The sequence below is a fragment of the Dermacentor andersoni genome, chromosome 10 (genome assembly GCF_023375885.2).
Source record: "Dermacentor andersoni chromosome 10, qqDerAnde1_hic_scaffold, whole genome shotgun sequence".
Classification (NCBI taxonomy): domain Eukaryota; kingdom Metazoa; phylum Arthropoda; class Arachnida; order Ixodida; family Ixodidae; genus Dermacentor; species Dermacentor andersoni.
This window is the reverse complement of record NC_092823.1, coordinates 112,646,547-112,664,551: the sequence shown is the minus strand read 5'-3', so window position 1 is coordinate 112,664,551 and position 18,005 is coordinate 112,646,547. Positions and strand designations below refer to the sequence as shown.

The 18,005-nt window shown below is 47.2% G+C and overlaps 1 protein-coding gene across 1 annotated transcript; it reads left to right on the top strand.

Moving 5' to 3' along the window:
* The first annotated feature begins 1,651 nt into the window (after nucleotides 1-1,651).
* Nucleotides 1,652-18,005, top strand: LOC129380302 (uncharacterized). The gene is made up of 6 exons (XM_055061103.2): nucleotides 1,652-1,827; nucleotides 3,407-3,549; nucleotides 10,638-10,729; nucleotides 11,517-11,603; nucleotides 15,600-15,629; nucleotides 17,715-18,005. Exons 1-6 carry the CDS (start codon nucleotides 1,750-1,752, stop codon nucleotides 17,870-17,872), a joined length of 588 nt encoding a protein of 195 aa, XP_054917078.1. The 5' UTR covers nucleotides 1,652-1,749; the 3' UTR covers nucleotides 17,873-18,005.

Here is an 18,005-nt window from a genome sequence, read left to right as displayed (position 1 = left end):
CGGCAACGAAGCGGCTCTCAACGTAGCCCGAGAACTTACTCGCCGAGCAAGTGAACCAGCCCAGCCAGGAACGAGAGGAGACCGCATGGTCAGCTACAAATAACTCGCCGATTAATATCGGCTGGAAAGCGCCCGGTACCCACCAGTTCATCTTGAGTTAACGAAGAAACAGGCGGTAACCTAGCACTTCCTGCACACAAACATGTATCCTAACCTGGTGTCCTGCAGCAGATTCTATCCAGAGCAATATGAGGATCACTGTAAATTATGTGTGGGCAGGGCAGATCTGCCACATATTCTATGGGCATGTTCGAAGGCGGCTCCTTTCGAGGACCGCAAAATTCAATATCTTGCTGCTCCTCTCAGACCAGCGAGACCAGGTCATGGCCGTCCAGCTAGCCGAAGCAGCCTCTGAGACCTAGGGGATCTCGGCCGTCTGCTAGGTGGAGGGAGGCTGCGTCAGCCCTCATAATTGCTGGCATCAATATAAGTTGACTCTCTCTTTCTCTCTTTCTCTCTCTCTCTCTCTCTCTCTGTACCTAAATTAAACGCACATGTATTCTTTTCTTCCTAAAGTGTCTCTACAGGTTCATTCGCCTCCAGCAGGAAGATGGCATGAGAACGCGAATAATAAAGCAGTAAACGCTGGTTCGAACTACAGAAAGTCGTAGTTCTCACCGAAAAGCGATACATGGATTGAGATAGGAAATTAGAAGACAGCTAGGATAGCAAATATATCGGCCCTACAAGCTTGTAAACATTCGCTTAACAAATAATTTATAAGCATGCTGTCGTGCGCGCATATTAAAACATGAACGCATCTCACTCGATGACCGTTGGAACTCGCTGTCAATGCGCTTTAGGGACAGAAGCGCAGTAGTAGCAGTGAGCGTATTGACCTTCCTGCTGCCTCTCGCTTCAACGCGAACTAAGCCGAGAAATCGCTCCCCATCGCAGATCGCTTTCAAGATAAGGCCCATGCGGCCACGCCAAACGCACCAGCTGCCAGAGCAGAAGCCCCCATCCCCCCCCCCTCCTTTTCCTCCGGTCTCCCTCTGGCTTTGAGCGCAACGCAAGACAGCACGCCTCGTCCCCACTTTCCTCCCTTGGGCGCGCGCGATTACGTCACCATCCTCGGCTCGCCCTGGTGAGCCTTCACTCGCTCATACAGCATAAGCGCGGGGACGATGTTATCGCCCTAGGTCTTCATACGGAACGTCACGGAGGCGACGAGTATGTGATGCTGCGTTGCCATATAATTGCTCTCGCAATAATAAAAAGATCATGTGAGCCTAACAAGTTGATAGTGAAATCAGATCAGCTGGCTCTTTATTCCGGAGGAATAAAATGTCGCATCAGTTTCGAAATTGGAAATGAAATTTCAGGCACTGGCAATAGTAGGGTGCGTTAGTGGTGCTCTTATAAGTTCACTTCCTAGAAGGTAGTGTACGTCAAATGAACTTTTTTAGCGCACCACTTTTACATTTAATGTAAGGGTGAAGAACTTCCTGGCCTTATAAGCTTGGTGGTTAACCGCATTAATATTTAAACAGCTGTATTAAAGCCAAATGAAAATGTCTCTAACCGCAATAAAAGCAGCGTTATTCTCTGGGGTAGTCCCAGGAAAAATAAGTCAAAGAACAAGTGACAATAAAACGCTCGAACGTGGGTCTGTCAGGCGAACCTTCGACTGCTGGAGATCTGCTGCGCTTCAAAGGGGATAGATATATTTGCTTCCACTAAGGCAGGATGCTAAGTAGAATGCTTATGCTGGTATTTGGATTCATCGCAGTGGCGCATGGGACATCCGTTACAAATATTTCTGAGGTGAGACTATTTTGTTTGCAAATGAGACGCTTTTGTGAGTTCACAGATGGTCATGTCACAGCAATGTTGAGCGCTCTTATATAATGTTTGTCATATCTTGCCTTGTTTACTTTACTACCGGCGCTAGTATAGATTCATCGATTCTCCACGAATTCGACATCCACTGAGTCGACCCTTGTAAACGCTAATGTTGGGTGCTTTTGCCTCATGACTACAGCAGCTTTTTGCGACGTGTGGTATACCAAAGTTTTCTTCAGACGTATCAGAGGCTATTGGGACGTACAGTAAACCCCACATTGTTCAATAAAGCAAACGCAATTGTACCAGTTTCAGTTTATCGCTATTACTTATAACCAACGAGAAAAAAGGTATGAAACTGGTTGTGTGAACCGTTTCAAAAATGCAAACTGGCACCAAGGACACGTACGTACTTATTCTAGAAGCCGTAAAACTTACAAATTGAACGGACTACCACTGTTCAATCTAGGCGTACGAGTACGTGATTTTCTGGATGAAGGCAACTGGTCAATAAACCCACACGCGCTACCTGAAGGCATCAATGTTGCCGGATTCAAGACTCGCGTTATGTAATGAACGAGGAGAGACGGGGTTAACCGAGGGATCCGATTTTAATTATTCATATCAAACTAGAAAATCGGGCCCCTTGGTTAATCGCTTTTAGTCTCGTTCATTAATCTCCAAGCACTGACTGGTTTGCGGGTGGATGAAAAGCAAAACACTCGGTGTCGACAGTTAGCAAAATTTATAATGCAGTAGGCTTGGTTTGCTTAGTGAACATGCAGAACCCGTTCTTCCACTGTTTTGGTTGGAGTTCGCAGGAGTACTACGAATGATCCCGTCATTCCGCTCTCGTGACACACGTCACTAATTAAACCGCGCCTGAATGCCACACGCGTCTCACCAGACGAACTTGACACCAATGTTAGGCATGTCGCTTCAGAACGCTTTCGTGATAGCTTTGCAATTCTGTGCCCCATCTCGTTGAAATGCTGCACTCATCAACATCTTAGTAGTCAGGCTGGCCCAGTGGAATGCTCTTCATGGTGTCATGCGAGTGTGGTCATCACACATTGCGTTCCACACAGCGTGAGAAGATGGACATGCTTCGTCACTGGTTTCGTCACGTAAAGTGAGCTTCGAAATAAAACGTTAGATGCCTGTACCAGGAAATTAGCGAAGTGCCGTTCCGGCCAACTCATATAAGACCGATGAAACTGGTTGTTCGTGTTGGCATGCCTATTTGCTGCTTCCATAACGCAATCTCATCCCCATCCGTGAAGCTTCTCGTCGCCAGTGCTTTCCGGGGTGATCCGTTGTCTTCTTAACAGAATCAGAGGTGTTATAGGTAGTGAACAAACCAACTTAGTCATATAAGCTGACAGAGGTTTTCTCGACATTACTGTTGTCTTTCATGTGTAAGGGCGCACTTGTGTAGCCTCGTCCTTGGTATATTCCATATACAGGATTAATGTTGCTTTACAGCGCACCACGGGAAGTCAGTAGCTATCCGTAGGGTTGCACGTTACAAGACACAGACTAAGAAATTTTTCTCTTGCAGGTGTTGAATACAGGTGAAAGGACTTGGATATACTCAACAACATGGAATAAAAGCAAATGTGTTTCTTATATAAAGTACGACATACAATGTTTACATGGCTTTTGCTATTATTATTACAATTACTTCAGGAAGGGCTGCAAGAAGTAAGTGTTAAAGTGAACTTGAGGCTTGGCTCAAAAATGTTGATTTCCTAGAAATATTCGAGAACAAAAATAACTCCTCACCAGAAATTCTATAACATTGCAAAGGCTTCAACATAAGGCAGTACTCCGATAGGACAGAATATAATAAAGCAGAGTCTGAAATATTAACCGCGATGACAATGAATAAATTTATGTGCGAAAAGGAACAAAAAATTTTTGAAGGAACGCAAATACTGTTTGTTTCGCCTTGCTGGCCGGAGGTATCCTGTGAGCAGATGACAGAAGAATGTGCACTGTTGGGGTCTCGGTGCTGACGCTCGTTATTGCCAATGGGTCGCAAGCCCCAAGAGTAGCGTTGGCCTGGCGGCCTGGGGCACTGGAAGCATCCGAAGGTCCCGGCAAAGCAAGAGTAGACTGGTAACAGAACAACTTGTTTATTCTAACATAGCAAAAGAGCGGCCGGTCAGGTCGACCGAAGTGGAGAGACGGGAGAGCACGTAACTCAACAGTACAAATCGGAGCCTCTCTCCTGGCGTCCGGGGGCAGCTGCTCTTATACTCTCGGCGTCGCGGGCCAGAAGGAAGGTCACGGGATGAGCCCACGCGACGGCGGAGCATGAGCCCACGACGGCGCGCACGGTCGAGCCGAGAGACATGGTGAGCCGAGTGTAGTGACGCATCGCCAACCCGCCGACGGACAGACCTGCTGGCTCCTCACTTGGGGAGCTCCGCTCCCCGGCTGCCGCGCTTTGACAAGCGTGGGCACACACACACACACGCACACACGAAGACACGTGGCACTGAAACACGCCTGGACACGCTTGGCGGGGAGGCGTTGCGGCGGCGTCGAACGGGCCAAAATGTCCGCCGCTTTGAACGAAGCCCCGGCGTCCGTTGCATCCGCGCCGGCATTACCGCGCGTTGTAGGCGAAACGTAACAGACCGCCCCGCCGGGGGAAGGAGATCCCGATGGTCAGGGGACTGCATCCGCTGTCCGGAGGGATGTCGCTCGATGATGCTCATAACCGAAGTCGGGCGTCCTTTGGCGTTTCTTGAGCGCAGCGCACAGAGAAGGCCTCGTTCTCACGTTCAGGTGCACACAGGACACTGCAAAGTGACTTCGGGAGAGTTGACATTTTTGTTCTCGTTTCCGGCAAGCGTTAGAACTACGCCGAAAGTCAACCGCTCAGTCAGCAAGCACGGCACAACCCTCACTAAGCCCTGCCAGGCTCTTTCCCCTTTTATACTGCTGCCTAGTTCCTTACAGTAGTTTAGCAGCACTCAGAACGCGTCCACAAATCGGAAAATTGCACTAGAAAGCACATCATCACTTTGAAACACTACACGAAAGCAATAGGTTAAAAATCCTGCCTCAGGAAGAAAAACATCAGTAACAAGCAATTTTGAGGCTGATTCCCACGTTAGGGGCTTCGACTTAAGCCATCGGCGTTACCGTTGAGACTCCCCTTTTTGTAACGCACCTCAAAGGAATATTGTTGCAAAGCGAGGCTCCAGCGCAGGAGGCGGCCATTTTTGGGAGAGATGGTCTGCAGCCATTGGAGAGGGCAGTGATCCGTTTCAATGATAAACCTCGAGCCGGCTAGGTAACATGACAATTTCTGAACGGCCCACACGATACACGCACACTCTTTCTCGGTGGCACTATACGCCTGCTCACGACTCGTCAGCTTACGACTAGCATACAGGACGGGGTGTTCTACTTCTCCATTTTCCCGTTGGCACAGTACAACGCCCATGCCTCGCTCACTAGCATCACACTGAACAACGAACCCTTTTGTGTAGTCGGGCGATCGTAGCACAGGCTGGCTTGTTAGGGCGCTCTTTAGGGCGCTAAAAGCTCTTTCCTTTGTCTCATCCCAGACGACTGTTTGCGGCTCTGTCTTTCTTAGAGCATCCGTTAGGGGAGCCGCGATATCAGAGTACCTGGGGATGTACCTCTGATAGTAGCCGGCGACACCTAAGAACGACCGAATATCGGTCTTTGTGCGCGGTTGCGGGAAGTCTCGCACAGCGGCCACCTTTATTTCAGAGGGGCGGCGACGACCCCGACCAATCACGTGTCCGAGGTAGACAACCTCGGCCTGTGCTAACTGGCACTTGGGAGCCTTGACTGTCAAGCCCGCATCGCGCAGGCGGGTTAGCACTGCCCGCAAGTGCGCCATATGCTCAGGCCAGGATGCGGAGAATATCGCTACGTCGTCTAGATACGGTAAAGCGAATTCTTGCTGTCCCCGCAACACTTTATCCATGAGGCTTGAAAAGCAGTATGGCGCGTTCTTCAAACCAAAACTCAAAACTTTAGGACGGAATGTCCCCATTGGTGAAATGAATGCCGCATACCTACTAGCCTCTTCTGTAAGTGGAACCTGCCAATAACCCCTGACAAGATCTAGGGTGGAAATAAACTGAGCGCTACTCACTCTCTCAAGGCGCTCCTCGATGTTAGGGATCGGATAAATTTGATCCTTAGTGATGGAATTAAGCCTGCGGTAGTCGACGCAAGGACGAGGTTCCTTGCCCGGTACCTCAACTAAAATCAAAGGGGAGGTATAATCACTCTCACCCGCTTCAATAACACCGAGCTGTAGCATTTTCGTTACCTCAGCCTCCATAATATCGCTCTGGCGGGGTGACACCCGGTACGCCTTGGATCGTACTGGCTCTGGGGAGGTAAGTTCTATGTCATGAGTAAGGACAGAAGTCCTACCAGGCCTCTCAGAGAACAGACCTTGAAACTCTTGTAAGAGCTGGTGTAGTTCGGTTTTCTGCTCAGGCGACAGCGATGCTTTACTTATTAAGTCACTAATGACTTGATCGGTGTCTTTCCTGTTCGTCACTGAGCCTAGTCCCGGAAGCTCGACCGGAAGCTCTTCTAACTTTCCCGTGTCGGGATTTTCCTCTCCAGTATCTGGTGCCTTTAACGCTACAGGCGCAATTTTATTCAGTTCGGGCGTGCTCTGAATACCAGCTTGCTGCGCCTCTAACCCTTTCTCATCGTTCAACAACGTCGGCCCCGCAACTACCGCCTTTGCAGCGAGCTCCCGAACCTTCGATCTGGTTAAGGCCTGAACGCTAGCCTCACCAAACAAAAGCCCCTTCTCGCGCAGGAGGTGATCGGACCTGTTCGAAAATAGGTACGGGTACTGGGGGGGCAGCATAGATGACACTGCGGCCTCCGTCTCAAGTGCTCCGAAAGGTCCTTCAATAAGCACTTTTGCTACCGGCAGACACACGCTATGAGCTTCCACTGCTTGCTTGATCCATGCGCACTCGCCCGTGAACATATCGGGTTCTACGTAAGAGGGGTGAACTACATCCATTGTAGCTGCGGTATCGCGAAGCACTCGGCACTCTTTCCCGTTCACGAGGAGGTCTCGCATGTAAGGCTCAAGAAGCTTCATGTTCTCGTCAATGCTGCATAAAGACAAAAACACGACTTTTGTTTTTGTTTCTGGACACTGCGCCGAAAAGTGACCCGGCTTCTGGCACGTATAACAAACGCGCGCTTGCCTCATCTCGAACCGCTTTCTGCGTTCGGCTTCGGCTGCCGCCGTCTCCTCACGTTCGGTCGGACACCGCGCCGAAAAGTGACCCGGCTTCTGGCACGTATAACACACGCGCGCTCGCCTCGTCTCGAACCGCTTTCTCATGGGCGTGAACTTCGGCCTCTCAAACTTGGAGCCAAATTCACCCTTTTGACCGTCCTTAGCTCCACGAGCCCGACGCGTCACAAACTCCTCGGCTAGCTCAGCGGCTCGAGCCACCGTACTAACGTCTGGCCTATCCAAGACCCAGTACCGCACGTTCTCAGGTAACCGACTATAAAACTGTTCTAGCCCGAAACACTGCAGAACTTTCTCGTGGTCACCAAACGCTTTCTCTTCTTTGAGCCACTCCTGCATGTTTGACATAAGCCTGTACGCAAACTCTGTATATGACTCACTTCTGCCTTTCTCATTTTCCCGGAACTTCCGACGGAACGCCTCCGCTGACAGCCGGTACTTTTTTAGCAGACTCGATTTCACTTTGTCGAAATCCTCTGCCTCCTCTCTCTCCAAGCGAGCGACTACGTCGGCCGCCTCACCGGGTAACAAAGTGAGCAAGCGCTGTGGCCACGTTTCCCGAGAGAACGCCTGCTTCTCGCACGTTCGCTCAAAGTTAACCAGGAACAAACCAATGTCCTCTCCAAGCTTAAACGGCCGCATCAGTCATTTTGAACAATACTCGTTCTCCTGCACCGTGTGCCTGACTTCCATTACGAGCGCGTTCCATCTCTACCTCGAGACGCTTCATTTCCAAAGCGTGTTCGCGCTCTTCTTTTTCTTTCTGTTCTTTTCGTTCACGCTCATCTTTCTCTTTCTGTTCTTTAAGTTCACGCTCATCTTTCTCTTTCTGTTCTTTAAGTTCACGCTCCCTCTCCTCAATGGTCTCAAGGCATTCCGACAGCTCGTCATCCTCAGCTTCTAACTCAAGAATAGCCCTTAGCAGTTCTGGTTTTCTGAGTTTGTCTGAGACATCCAGACCCAACTCTCTTGCAAGCTCCAGCAATATCGGTTTGCGCAACGACTTCAAATCCATGGCTGCTCTGAATGCTGCTTTCTCTACTGCCTACTATTGTCTTGCCGCAAACTAACCCGGCAGCAACGACAACCACAATTACCAGCTCTGTTTCTGACACTAACAAAAGCCTGGCAAAACTCAGAAGAAGAAAGTCCCGCACTCACCAAACCTCGCAGCCAAGACTTCAGCGCAGTCGTTCCGCTGCAGGCAACCAGTCATCACACAGGGCTCGTTGCACTGCTCCCGGATGGTCGTTGTGCTGCTCAGCATACAGTCAACCGCATCTCTTCGCTGCTGGCCTCCGTTGTCGCGATCTCACCGCTGGCAACCAGTTGTTGGGGTCTCGGTGCTGACGCTCGTTATTGCCAATGGGTCGCAAGCCCCAAGAGTAGCGTTGGCCTGGCGGCCTGGGGCACTGGAAGCATCCGAAGGTCCCGGCAAAGCAAGAGTAGACTGGTAACAGAACAACTTGTTTATTCTAACATAGCAAAAGAGCGGCCGGTCAGGTCGACCGAAGTGGAGAGACGGGAGAGCACGTAACTCAACAGTACAAATCGGAGCCTCTCTCCTGGCGTCCGGGGGCAGCTGCTCTTATACTCTCGGCGTCGCGGGCCAGAAGGAAGGTCACGGGATGAGCCCACGCGACGGCGGAGCATGAGCCCACGACGGCGCGCACGGTCGAGCCGAGAGACATGGTGAGCCGAGTGTAGTGACGCATCGCCAACCCGCCGACGGACAGACCTGCTGGCTCCTCACTTGGGGAGCTCCGCTCCCCGGCTGCCGCGCTTTGACAAGCGTGGGCACACACACACACACGCACACACGAAGACACGTGGCACTGAAACACGCCTGGACACGCTTGGCGGGGAGGCGTTGCGGCGGCGTCGAACGGGCCAAAATGTCCGCCGCTTTGAACGAAGCCCCGGCGTCCGTTGCATCCGCGCCGGCATTACCGCGCGTTGTAGGCGAAACGTAACAGCACATACATTACGGGCGGGCTGGACAAAGTTACATTACCACACAGAAATGTTTGCTATACGAAAAGAAATTTATTCTCTGAGTAGCCAGTGAGAGAGCAATTCGCATGCCTCCATCTGCTTTTCCTTGCGGTACGGGACACTCTCCATCTATTAAAAAAAAAAAAATCCAGTTTTGTTCAGCATATTAACGACACCGTTTGTCCATGCACGTAAATTTGACGTGTTGAGCTGTCGCGGTAAGGGGACGTCGCTTGACAAAAAGTTGTACTATTCACTGAAGGTTAATGGCGAAAAAAGCGCAGAATCGGGAAGAATTTTTTTGCTCTCGCATCATGCATGATGACACACGGTATATCAGAAAGCGAGTTTTCGCAGTTTTCCTGACGTCATGTGAGAGTCGGGGGCAGTGGGCGGCGTCCGGAAATGTTTGAGGAAAGATGGAGGGCTAATGACCGAATTGGAATATAACCAGTTTCAAATATTCTTACGTGTTAGCTCCCCACGTTGCATGCCAGAATTTATTGGCAAATATCCTTCTTGTAAGATCACATATTCCGTGTCGCCTGACGCAAGCACGGTTGTTCTACAGCCTCTCCGAAGGCGCTGAGTTATGGCACTGGCTAAATCTCCCAGGCATACATGTAACACACAATGACATTCAAAAAAGGGGGGGGGGAGCAGTGCCGCGTTACCTGACTTGGTAAATGTATTGCCCGGGCAGTCCGAAGACGCGTGTTGATAACCTCTAGTTTCCATTTCTACACTTCAAATAAGGCAAGTAAATAACACTATGATTCCCTTTATAGCATCGTCTGTTGGGTTTATAGGATTGTATCTTACAACCCTCTGTTTCCCTTCTTCTCATGCGTATATATATATATATATATATATATATATATATATATATATATATATATATATATATATATATATATATATATATATATATATATATATATATATATGTGTGTGTGTAATTAACCGGCCGAACCTCGTAACTTAACTGTGTGGTGGCTGGACTGCTGTACACCACATCGAATTATTACCGGGCAAGCGGCGCCATGTCTTGCCAAAAGCTGTAACGCGTTTCATTGGGCAGGCCCTGCCAGGTTATTTAGTAAGAAAGATCATGGATATTTTGTGGGGATTATCACCCCCATAAACGTCGCCACAATAACACACATTATCGACCCTACCAAGTGGAAGACGCCTTCCACAGTCTTCAAATGACCTGAGGTACTTAATCGACTTGAGGTCGGGTTATTGGCGATTACCGATGCACCAGTCAGACTATTAGTCCGCCATCGTAACGCCCGACTGTCATAGCGAGTTAAACGTGAAGCCGTTTGGTTTATGCAATGTTCAAGGCTTCGAGGCGAAATGCAAAAACGCTCGTGCGCTTAGATTTCGGGGCACTCTAAAGAATTGCGGATTGTCGCAATTATTGCGGAGTTTCCGATACGGCATGCCTCATATCATAGCATGGTTTTGGTACGTAAAACCCAGGATTTAATTTTTTTTAATGCAGGAGCGCCCCAGTTCGGATTGCAGAAATCCAGCAGAAGTGCCTCGTCACGGGTTACCGCGACAAGCCGTGCGTGGTGACGAGGAAAAGCTCCCGTAAGTCTGGGGCTACTGTACCACGGTGCAACTGTCGGTGAAGAAGAAACGAGTTAATAGCTAGTAGAAAACTTGCTCTTGTACTACAGTACCGCAGCACGGCTCATACCATTGGTGAAAGTGCACGTTCAGAACCCCAGGCTATCATAAAACCGCCATTACTACACTATGAGGTGACTCCGTAGCAAAGGGGGGTTCTGGCATGATAAAAGCATCAGAATTTTATTTTTGTTTTGCATTGGTGAAATCACAACTCTTGATACGTCGTGCATTCATTCAATTAATTTTTTTTAGATGATGGGCTGCGATGTTATTTTACTCCAAGTTTGGTTAAAAAAGTGTAGATTGGGCATGTTGCTCTGCCATACTTCGTAGAAGAAAGCGCAATTCATCTAAGACAAAAGAAGAGAGGAGCACACACAAACAGAGCAGAACTTGCAACTGACGATTTGTGTGTATGCCGCTAGAATAAATACATGAACACCAATCAAATGTGATGATAAACAAACACTGCTTATCGCTACCGAGACGTGCCTTGTGAAATAACCCTTCGCCTTTGTGCAACATAGCAGAAGGCAAGGGAACAAAACAATATGAGCACTGAATTTCTTTCCCTTTGTGATCAAGGTGAAAGGAAACCAATGTCTTTTCGGCTGGAGGCAATAGGCGGCATGCTTATGCAAATGCTTCCGGTGCGAGCAATCGCTGCGGCTGTACTTTATTGCCTGTACATGGACTGTACCTCATGGAATTGTCAGCAATTCTTAATACATACGTTCGTTTACAGCATATTATAAGGAGGTGGACTCAAAGGTTCTTATGCACTGGGATGACAACATTGGATGTGGCGTCTACAAAGTCTTGCCTGCCCCAAGTAAGAGCAAATTATTCCTCCCCTATCAGTTTTAGCTGTGCGCGCTAGAGGCTTTACGATCATTTGGTAGTTACGAGCGTTCTTAATCTAAACAGGGGTAGAAGTTAGTGTAGAAGGCTGTAAGTTGTCTTTTTGCATAGTTGTTGCATTCAATGATTTAATGTCGTGTTTCTGTAGCGTAAAACATGTGCTTGTGGAACTGCAAAGTTATTTTGCGCTAGAAACACGTTCTAAAATACAGCTTCGGTTCTCCTATTTCAAGTCATAATCGTTGAACGTTTTCACTTGGAACCAGATAAAACTAAAAACAAAAGATACGTTGAATACCGCGAGATGGGAAACGCCAAGGTTTAAATTACGTACGGTACTCGAATGTTCAATATGCACCCATTGTACTGTACCCTAACAGAATGGGGTTCTGGGACACTTGATTCATACCTTGCAGGTTTGAGAACTGCTCACTTTAGGTGAGAGAAATTAGTGCAGTTAGAAAACAAGTGGTACTCGCAATTAAGCTTCATTAAGATAAGCCAGCGTTTGCACAAGAAGCAAGAACGATGCGCAGACCACCCCGCGCTTAAGTAGCAAGGCACATCGTAGTCCTGCTACGCACCGAACCGCCAAATAAAAGATCTTTTCTAGAAACTTCTGTTCATTGCTTTGCTACATTACACATGCGTCACCGGTACAAGCCTTCTAATTCTTTCTGATATCAAAGCTTTCATTAATTTACGCGCAAAAGTGCGTCCACTTTTGCCAAGTATTAAGATTTTAGGCAATGAAAGCTTTTTATGTCGGACGGAATGAGGAAGCTTGTATGACTAACACATCTGTAATGTTAGTGCGAAATTGAACAATGGTTTTAAAGAAACCTACTGTGATTTATCATATGCATCGCAAGATGTCTGTGGTATATCTCGTCACTTATACGTGATATAATTTCCGTGTATTGCATGCCTCTTTATATGCACTCGTTCTACTAAAAATCAATAACTGTAACGTTTTGAGCGCACGAAAAGGGACGAGAGACAGAAGTACGAAGCGGACACAGCGCTAACTTCCAACAATTGTTTTTTACTCTATGAAGCGGTACACACACACATATATATATATATATATATATATATATATATATATATATATATATAATATATATATATATATATATATATATATATATATATATATATATATATAGGTAACAGACAGTAGCGCAAGCATGCGCATATGTTGTGGTTTCGAACAAATAAGAGAGCAACGAGACATGTGTAATGGAAACTTAAGATGATGTCGAAGATGAAAAAGGCGACCATGCATAGCCAAAACAAAATTTTTGTAACTGCAAGAATAAACTGCTATCTCCATCAAGCCACCCTCTGTGTCACGTTTAAAAAATCGAATTCTTTTTTTGAAAGATCAATTGAAGGCGCGCTAACACAAGCGTTCCCCAAACTAGCGATTTTCGCCGCTTCAATAGAGACTTTTAGCTTGTACGCTATTCCGGTAAACGGGAGCGGTTTGGGCGGATTACCGGATGGTCGGGGCGTAAATGTGAGCGGTGAAGCCGCCTGGCGTTGTAGAGCTCAACCAGAGAAACGCATGGCTAAAACTGCAGTAACTCACCATATCCTGCTTCGCCACTCGTGCAAATTTTTGGCAGCGGCGTAATTGTGAACACGATTACGCCACTGTCGAAAATTTACGCCAGCAGCTAAGCAGAATATAATAATTAGCTCTGTGTTTGTGTGGTTGAGCTTTGCGCCACCAGCTGGCGCCACCAATCTGGCCGCTCACGTTGACGCCCCCGCTAAACCGGAAAACCGCCCGCGCTTGCCCGAATACCGGACACGCTAAAAGTCTCTAATAATCTCACGTGATGTTTGCGTTGGGCTTCTTCCTATCACAGTGCACTGATTATAAATGGGACTGCACTCATGCTTTTTGCAGTGAAAAGCCAGATGCCCCACGCCACCAGTTCGCACATTATTTGCGTTTTCAAGCAGCCTATCGTTTACGCACTTTTCCGTTTGGCAGATGTATTTTTTACCACACGACAGGGGCAGTTCATACATGATATTGTTCTCATAAAGAACATAGCCTTTCTTGTGATTTGTCTGGCGACTGGGCTTATCAGAACCTCAGTAGTTGGCATTGCACAAGTTGGACAGCTTGATTGGCGCTGAAAAGATGACGCTTACATTTGCGTTATTGCCAATTTCTTCAGTCGGTGTGAGATATCGTGGATGTACGGCATTGTTGCGCGTTTCTGCTTCCCTCGCGCAATTTCCGGTGAAGTAAACTGCTCACATGGTCGCCCGCGTTTTACGGTCTTAAGGAGACCTTCGGCCACAGTTGTGATGATATACTGCGGAAAACCGACCTGTTTCAGGTGATCCTCTTGTGCCAGGAAACTGGACAAACGCCTGTGAGGACATGAGCAGCGAAGCGCATTTATTAGGATTGACTTAGCAATGCCCCTCTTAAACAACTTAGAGTGGCCTGATGAAAATGGTTGTAGCGGCTTGTTCGCCCTCGGTTCATATTTCCTGCACACCTGGTGTCCCCCAAAAGACATTCTTATATCGAGGAATCGTAAAGTGCCATCCTGTGGCGTTTCATGCGTAACAGTGAGCGGTTGCAAACACCTATTAAAAAGATCTAGCACTTGCGCGACATCAGGAGAAACCTCCCCGCTAGAACTTGAATCAAGAAGCACAAGGTAGTCGTCAACGTACCTGCACACCTTCTTTACATTTGAGTTTTCTAATCTGACATCGATAGTGCGTGAAGCGTCGTAAGAATGCTGATCGCCTTATTAAGACGATATCCGAATAACAAATCAGTCACGTCTTACATTTCCGAACACGTAAAGGGCTGTCTATCAGGTATACGTTTGAATGCGATAGCCATATTGCAGGGTCCGTAATATATACCATTGAGGTCAAAGATAAAGTCGCAGTTTCGCCGAAAGGCTAAGCATCAATTACGATAGTACGCGTAAATTAGTGGACAGCTATATGAAGCAGGGATAGTAGGTTTATAATATTTATAAACTTGTAAACGTAGGCATACTAACTAAATTAAGAAGCATGGTGTCACGCGCGCACAAGCAAACATGAACACATCTCACTCGATGACCACGAAAACTCGCTGTCAAAACGCTGGCGTGAGGAAACGCGGCAGCAGCAGCGAACGAAGTAACATTTGTGCTGTCGCTTCAACGAAAAATGAGCGCCCAAAACACAAAGCTACGAGCCGTCGGCGCACCTAGACTTTGCCCCCAACACAGGTCGCTCTCAAGACAAGGCCCGGCGACCGCGCGTAGACGCCACATACGCAGTTGCCGCCGGAGAAAAAGCTGACCACCCCTCCCTCCCTTCCCTCCCCCTGGCAACATGGGGTGCCTCGCGCACGACGATGGATGGCTAGCGTCCTGCCCACTTTCGTCTCTTTCGCGCAGGCGAGATTGAGTCGCGATCGTCGGCTGCCCTCGCACGCCTTTATTCGCCCATACAGCGTAGATCGTGTGGCAACGGTGTTATCGCCCTTGGGTTTTATACAGAACCTCACGGCGACGGCGACGCCTACGCCAAAAATGCGCTTGGAGTGTGCATATAATTGCTATCACAATAAGAGCATATCGGGAATGGCAATGGCTGCGTGACAAGAACAGAGACGCGATTTGTGATAATAATAATGTGTAGAAATCAAGAAGAGATGCAAATATTTCGCCCACATTTATACGATCGGATCATTATGTATAAATGCACTCCGCGGCTTATGGCTTCCTCAACGGCCGATGAAGCCACATTTATTACAGTGAAGTCTCGTTCACCTTTGTTGTTATATATTGTATTTTTATATTTTTCTTTGTATTGCATCCTTATATATGCTCCATGTAGCACTTTCCTACGTATATTGGTACGAAATTTGTGACCTCTTACGTCTTCCTCACTCTCTCTTTCACACCCCTACTTCACTCTGGTGTTTTTGCAGGTAGACCTAAAGCGACAAGGGACCCTTCAGGTAAGAAGGCAAATCTCAAAGTTTACAAACGAAAGAATGAATAAGGAGTAACAATCACACCCTGAGAAAAAGGGCAATAATGAATCAGGGCCATCCACTAATGAAAAGTTTGCGATTTACCTGCGGCAAATTATAACATGTTGCACGGCGTTTCCTGTATCAGGGTATTTCCGTCATGAAAACGGAGAAAGTTGCAGTTCTAATTGGGGACGCTGCTTGCTTTACTGCTTTACCAGAAATTGTTCTGAATTGGCCAATGCACCTGGCTGCAACTCCAAGAAGGTAACAGCTGAAGAGAGACAAAAGAAGGGAGAGACATATCCATAGCTACCTTCAGCATTTTCGTTCATTCTTCCTTTTTTTCGTCTCTTTCTTCGGCCTAGTTTAATGTGTGCGCCTATTAAACCTGCAACTATCAGCGTGTTCATTTAAGCCACGTGGTGTTTGTCGTAGGACTCAAAGGTGTGGCTTCACATTACACTGCAAGTTCCCCACTTGAGCACCATCGTGAAAAGGATGTATTCTTATGAAACCCTGAAATTCATGTTAGCCAACAGAAGATGCTTCATGTTCTCTGCCCGACAGCCTCCGTGGTTCTCTGCACCGAGAGAAACGCGAAGAGGGATATTTTGTGTGTGCAGCACGATTTATTCTGTACTATTCCTGATTATCTTCATATTGTCTACAAAATCATTCTTAGAAACCTGAGTTTACATATGGCCTATGACGTTTTCAAGCGTTAAGGAGAACTTTACCTCGAGTTTGTACCGATCGTTCATTGTCATGAAGCTGAAGCACTGAGCGGGTACCTGAACTCACAAGAGTATAAGCTTCTTATGGAAACAGACCAAAGGCGAGGACAAGAGCTTGATGCATACACGCACGTGCGGAAATGCACACAGAAGCACGCACGCGTTAAGGCGTGTGCGCATGCATGGCTGGCCTCCGTGTACATGTTTGTCGTCTCTATTTTAAACCCACACCAACGTTTATCGTACGCAGTCGCATAGACTCGCTGGTTAGGAAATAAATACTAACCCAGGCGCATGTGATATTATATGAATACTGAGTAAAGACGTTCGCAATCCAGTTAAGAAATGTAGTTTACTTGCAAAACAGTACAGTGCCAAAATTTAGCGTACCTGTATGCAAAATTCTGAACGCAACTTGGGCCATCCCACATTGCTTCTAAGTTCTTTTGAGCGTATCCGTAAAACATTGCAATAAGAAGAGGGTCAGTTTTGCTGTTTCATTCTTGAACTGGCTTGTCATTTATCGCCATTGCTGATAAGGTTAACTACTTCGACCAACATCGCGTTTCAAGCCACCGTTTTTTGGATTAGAGAATTTTCGTTGTATGGATCCTAGCGTTTAGGAAGAAACAGCTTGCAGTGCGATCTCTGGTGACGGACCACAGAAGCAGAAAGATGCGCTTGAGAGTTCCGCGCATGAAGTAAAAAAATTTTGCTCGTATTCCCTGATGCTGCTTGATAGGTGCTGTAAATTCATCCATTAAATATGTCTCGAACAACTTCCTGCATGCTCGAGATCACATGTCCCCTCGAACAGGGAACGCCAACGTCACTACTGACTACCAGAAATGCAATACGCATAGCATGTGGCCTCCAGTTCGGTAATGACAGGCGATATCTGCTTTCATATTAAAGCAGCAAACGCTCTTCTAGTAAAAAAAGGCTGCGCACATAACGTTGTTCCGGGGGGCCTTTGAAACTTTGCCGAGACACAAATAGATAGAAAGGAGAACAAAGGAAAAAGGGACAGCCCCCAGAAAGGCAAAAATGTCTGTCACTTCTTTGGAAGGAAGGAATATAAATATAAAAAATAGAAGATTTGAATAAGTGAATTAAAAAGGAAGCTTGGAAAACGCGACAAGTTACAATTATATGCCAATTATATGCCAATTATATGCCATAAAGCACAGCAGTATTGAGGAAAAAGCCAATGCCAGAGTCGTTGCGCAGTCTTTCCTGTACACAAGAAATCCGCAAAGTTTTGTGGCCGCGGCACGCAGAATCTATACTATCTTGCGGTTTGCCTATATAATGTCATGTTTTCTTTCTACAGAGCTTCAAAAATGCGAGCTGCACGTGAGAGACAAAGCATTGAGACATAGACGGAACAATACGCTGGATCTTAAGCCTTGCGAAGAGGCTTTGAAGAAAGAATGCGGCGAAAATCATACTAGTTTAACTAACTACAGCTGCATGTGTCCAAATGAGTAACCCTAAGAGGAAAAAATTGTGCTCATTTGTTGCTTTACGTCGCACAATTTCAAGACGACATGATAAGCATATTCCTTTCCTTTCTTTATTTTCTGCAAACATTACAAATAAACATTACTGCTGTTGCCGGAGA

Coding starts and splice junctions, on each gene's coding strand:
- LOC129380302 (XM_055061103.2), top strand. CDS start 1,750: ATGCTAAGTAGAATGCTTATGCTGGTATTTGGATTCATCGCAGTGGCG. Junction 10,730..11,516: donor GGTGACGAGGAAAAGCTCCC/GTAAGTCTGGGG, acceptor GTTCGTTTACAG/CATATTATAAGGAGGTGGAC. Junction 11,604..15,599: donor CAAAGTCTTGCCTGCCCCAA/GTAAGAGCAAAT, acceptor GTGTTTTTGCAG/GTAGACCTAAAGCGACAAGG.